The following is a 5,585-nucleotide window of genomic DNA, read 5'->3' on the forward strand; positions in this document are numbered from 1 at the left end:
AATATTTTTCTATTTCAGCTAATTCTTCTGAAGGCTTCAATGAAGTGAAAACCGAGACTCCTGACAGTAAGTACCTTTATTTATTTATTTTTTAAATCAATTTTATCATTTATTTTTTATTGTTCATTATAAAAACAAAGTAATTATTGAGGGATAATATTTTAAGGTTTGGATTTAGTGATTTAAAAACATTTTATATATTTTTCTCTGTCTTCATAAAGATATGCCAGGTATAATGTATGAAACATTAGTTCAGCTGTCATTTTGAAAGGAACTGATGGATCATAATGACAAAATCTAAGGATCAATGTGGTTTTACCTTCGACTTTGGTGCCAATAAAAAAAAAAAATCAACTAATATATAATCTTTTCACTTTCTTGAGACTGGTTTTTGTTGTTTAAATAAAATAATTTGTATCCAAGTTAAGTCTTTTAATTACACATTATTTTTATACATTAAGTTTAAACTTTTAATTACAGAGTGTTCTGAGACTTAATTTGAATATAAATTATTTTATTTAAACAATAATAATCAAATAATTTTGGAGGAAAGCTATGGATTGAATGCAGGTGAAAGATTTTTTATTTTAAATTCTTTTTTAAAGAACCTTTAATTTTTTGGGGAATTAATTTTTTTCACTTAGTCAATTTAAAAATTTCATATAAAAAAATTAACCAAATTGTAATATTATTTCCCTAATTGATAAAGATAAGGGATAGAAGCATGGAGGTATAAACTGAGCTAATATTCATTTTATTTTATTTTCAGTTGCAGCCAGTAATTCGCTTAGTGCCTTTGGAATGCTTAATGGATAAAACGGTCTCAAAAAGTAAAACACCTTGTAAGCCTGTAGGTAGGTATTATTTCAATAATAATGTAAGTTATACATTACTAGATTTATTTATTTATTTTTTAAATCAATTTTATCATTTATTTTTTATTGTTCATTATAAAAACAAAGTAATTATTTTGGAATTTCTAATGAAATTGCTTTATTCAATACAAGTTGACTACAAGAGTATGGATCTTTTTTATCAATTCTTTTATGTTTAGTTGGTAATCGGCCTTCTACGGAAGAAATTGATCTGGAACTGAAAAAAGTTATCGAAATTCCATTACTTACAAGCTTGAAGCCTAACAAATCATTGAATGTGAGTAGAAATATTTAAGTTTGATTATCATATATATAATTCACTTAGGTTAAAAACCTTTGTTCAGCCTTAGTGTAGTTTGCTCAAAGGTTATCCTTTTTAATTCTAGTTTTTAAATTTCTCAGGTTCTAAGTTCTATTTCAATATAACATAAAAAAAAAATGTTTTGCTCGGTGTTGTTCTGCCCATCTTCGACATAGATAAAGTTGTCATCTTCTAATTATATTTTTATAAGTGTCTACCATATTATCAAACCTACATTGGTAGTAACCTATAAAAACATAAATTTTACGTAGTAATGAAATAGATGCCGCCAACAAATTTATAATTTGAGTATAAATTGAACTTCAATTATTTGAATCTTATTGGACCTATTTGTCTTGTATCATTTTTGTTAACTGTAGCAATAATAATAATAATAGTATTATTAATTTTATGTATAAATAACTTTTCTTAATTCTATAATTCCACACAGGTACATTTCGTGTATTCATCTAAATAATGATAATTTTAATAATAATGATAATGATAATTTTGTGGTAACATATTAGTAATAAATTTGTAGTTGATAGGTGAAAAAGAAGGAAAAACTTTTTGAATGGTATAACAACTTCAAGACATTATTCTCAAATTTTAAACTAACTTTTTAAGTCAAATAATCTGTTTGCATTCATGTATCCATACACTATATTATTTTTAGATTCCTCATCATTTTTCATATTTATTTCACTATAATTTATTAATAATATTACACTAGTAGAGAGGTTCATAACAAAGTTTCCCTTTCATAAAATAAATAAGTTATGAATTATTTTTATTTATATTTGATATTGATAGTTTGATACATTCTGATTTTATTGTTCTTTAAAAGAAATATTATTTATTTTAACTTTAGAACATTTATTTCTCTTTGTTAAATATCTTGACATTAGTCCTTCAAATTGCTTATCATTGCCATTAATGCATTGACGAGTGCCGAACAGGACTGACATTAAATCGTTCATAATTGATGACTGCAGTATCATTCCTGATATTGAAACTGCCTAGCAATTGTGTTCTACAACTTCACAAGCTCATTATGTATATTAATTATTTTTAAAACTTAGAAATACTCCTATGTACAGATCAGGCCAAAAAAGTTATTGTGACTCCTGCAATTTGCTTTACCAAACCTTTTATTGTTGTTTAAAGGAAATATTATTTATTTTAACTTTAGAACATTTACTTCTCTTTATTAAATATCTTGACATTAGTCCTTCAAATTGCTTATCATTGCGAATAATGCATTGACGAGTGCCGAACAGGACTGACAATAAACTGTTCACAATTGATGACTGCAATATCATTTCTGATATTGAAACTGCTCATTAATTGTGATCTATAACTTTACTAGCTCATTCTGTACATTGATTATTTTTAAAAATTAGAAATACTCTTGTATACAGATCAGAACAAAGGTTTATTCTGGATCCTGTAACTTGCTTTAACATTAGTCCTTCAAATTGCTTATCATTGCGAACAGTGCATTGATGAGTGCCGAACAGGACTCACATTAAACCGTTCACTATTGATGACTGCAGTATCATTCCTGATATTGAAACTGCTTAGCAATTGTGTTCTACAACTTCACAAGCTCATTCTGTACATTAATTATTTTTAAAAATTAGAGTAACTCTAGTGTACAGATCTGGACAAAAAGTTTATTGTGACTCCTGCAATTTGCTTTAACCTTAGTCCTTCAAATTGCTTATCATTGCGAATAGTGCATTGATGAGTGCCGAACAGGACTGACATTAATTTGATCTCAGTTGAATATTGCGATGTCATTATTATTAATGAATATGCACACCAATTGTGATCTACAATTTAACATAATTCATCCCTTTGATTCTTCTTGTTTTTTAATATATCTGATGATAATTCATTATGCTTGGTTATGTCATTTTTGATGAAAACATTGTTATCTGTTTCAGGTAAGGTCTACCAAAGAGACCGTCCAATTTAAACCTCCTAAGAAGAATGTCTCTAAATCAAAGATGAAAATAATGGTCCATTCTGAAGCACTTGTTCCTCATGATCAAGTTGCAGGTAACTTATTGGTTTTTTTTTTACATCTGTATTAATATTTATGTTTTAGGGTTAAGTATCCTGCCTGAAAATATGATTTAAGGATCTTAAAACAAGAAAAAAATTCTATAGAGATATTTTCATTAATAATTTGTTTCAGAGATATTCCTGTTTGAAGTTTTTCTCTTTTATAAATTATTTAGGTTAGTAATAATAATCAAGGTCATCAACCTGAAGGTTCAATGCCGATACCACCAATCGTTTTCGACAAACGTTTGTCCAGGAACACCCCTCCAAACCTTAATCTACCAAATCAGTTTTAACGCAATCCTCCCATCTACCTTTCGGTCTACCTCTTGGACGTTTATCCATTGGTTCAGTGTTTATTAACATTATAGGTATCCACTCGTTATTAAGCCCTTGAACCATACATGCCCATCTTATATGCCGCAATGCTACAGCCCAGGGGTGGACAACTTTTCAGCATATTAGATCTACTTTTTATCTAAAAAGTGTGTCGCGATCGATTTATTGTCATAGTCATAGTCTAAGGGGTGAGTTGGGGTGTGAAATGCATACTATGTTTATACACCGTGTTTCAGTATAAGGTGCATTCCACTGAAGTATGGGTGGATAAGAAAAATATATGTCCAAAACTATTTTTTATTTTTTAAATCACTTATTAAGTTTTCGAGGTATAGGCTCATGAAGAAAATAAATTTCCAGACCCAACTTTTGATAGCAGCATCCCCATAAATGTGGTACCTAAAAACTTTGATTTTCCGACACTTGTTCAAGATAGAGTTTCACAACTTAATGCAATTTAATTTTTTTATCAACTTCAATATTTAAATTGTTGTAATATTTGTTCATAAAAATGAAAAATTTGTTAGAAAAACGCACAGTAAGGCTGATAATTTGATTTCAATATTACACTTTCGTGTTTTTTTGGGCCAGGAAAATTTATCATGAAAGAATAATATGACTTACTTTTTGCTTATCTATCAATGGCTCGCTGAGTACACCTTGTATTGAAATATAGAATACGACTTGTCTACGTAATTACGTGCCTATGTAAAAACAATAATTATTTATTATTAAAACATATTGTGCTGGACAGGCAGAGATCACAGTGCCAGGCCACTCAGAATTTTAGGAATTTGTGACCTTTGCAAATTCCCAGAATGCATTAAACTATTGCTAAAAGGTTAGTTTCCTACAATCGCTACAAAGTCCATGGTACACGGATTTCCACCCCAGACATTAAGAGCAATCGGCCAAATTTGCCAAATTGGCCTCTTGATCAACTTGTTGGCCTCCCCTGCTATAGCCTAAATTATATTTACTATGTGTATTTTCCTTTAATCAGCGTTGTATAGCCTTCTAAATTCTTCTGTTAATTCATCCTTTTTCGGTCCGAATATTTTTTGTTTTTAAAAATCTTAAGGCACTGTTCTTCCCTTAGTGTAAGAGGTCATCCATAAAGAGCAGTGGGAAGGATAATTATTTTAGTTATAATAAATAACTTAGTAATTAATAAATAAACTTAGTAAATTAATAAATTTGTTCCAACTACTTCATTTACGAAATATGAACATTAATACTAACTTCAAATGTTATTGAAATGTTGAACCTTGAGCCTGCCCTAATGCTCTACATCTGCAGTGGGCGAACAACACTGGTGTTTCATGTGATCTTGCTATGCTCTTCAGATCTGACACCAGTGGATTTTTTTGACATTTTTTGGAATATTAAACAAATAGTGTTTAAAAGTCCAGTCAATGGCCTCTATTCTTTATGTAGAAGAATAATTGAAACTTACGAAACAATGATATATATACAGTGCTATTTGGCCAATGCTGCTCTGGAAGAAAGGTACCGAGCCAGTCTTAATGTTCAAGGTAATCACTTTGAAAAACATTTAGTATGAGTGCAAAAATTTGCATTTTATGAATAAATTAGTTGTTACACGTATTAATTAATTTATTTTAACCTAAATAATTCATAAATATGAAAATCATGAGACATAATATCTCCTAAACAAAGAGTTAACGGACAGACCTTCATATGGATTTTTTTCTTGTTGTTTGAGATCGTTAATTAGTATTTTTAGATAAGACACTTAGCCCTCAAACATCCTGTTTAAAGCAGAAGAGTTTGTTTATTAGAACAAATTAACTTCAGGAATGGCCTGTTAGATTCAAAAAATTCTCATGCGTAAGATAAACTATTTACTGATAAATACTTTAGGTTTTGTAGTATTACTCTACAACCATGCAATAAAAGGTTTCATCTGTGCATGACTGTAATTGTTGATAAAAAATAAAGAACCTGAAATTTTTAATGGTAATTCTTTTTGTATTAAT

General features: G+C 29.0%; 1 protein-coding gene across 1 annotated transcript in view; it reads left to right on the forward strand.

The window, feature by feature from the left end:
- LOC106682627 (enolase-phosphatase E1) overlaps positions 1–5,585 on the forward strand; it is a gene marked incomplete in the record, with an annotated part of 62,639 nt that overhangs the window by 6,323 nt on the left and 50,731 nt on the right. Inside the window, 3 exon segments of the mRNA XM_067046027.1 lie at positions 770–854; positions 1,055–1,152; positions 3,126–3,240. Coding sequence (XP_066902128.1) covers positions 770–854; positions 1,055–1,152; positions 3,126–3,240 — 298 coding nt within the window.

The sequence above is a fragment of the Halyomorpha halys genome, unplaced genomic scaffold (genome assembly GCF_000696795.3).
Source record: "Halyomorpha halys isolate HHAL.00 unplaced genomic scaffold, Hhal_1.1 Scaffold24.1, whole genome shotgun sequence".
NCBI lineage: Eukaryota > Metazoa > Arthropoda > Insecta > Hemiptera > Pentatomidae > Halyomorpha > Halyomorpha halys.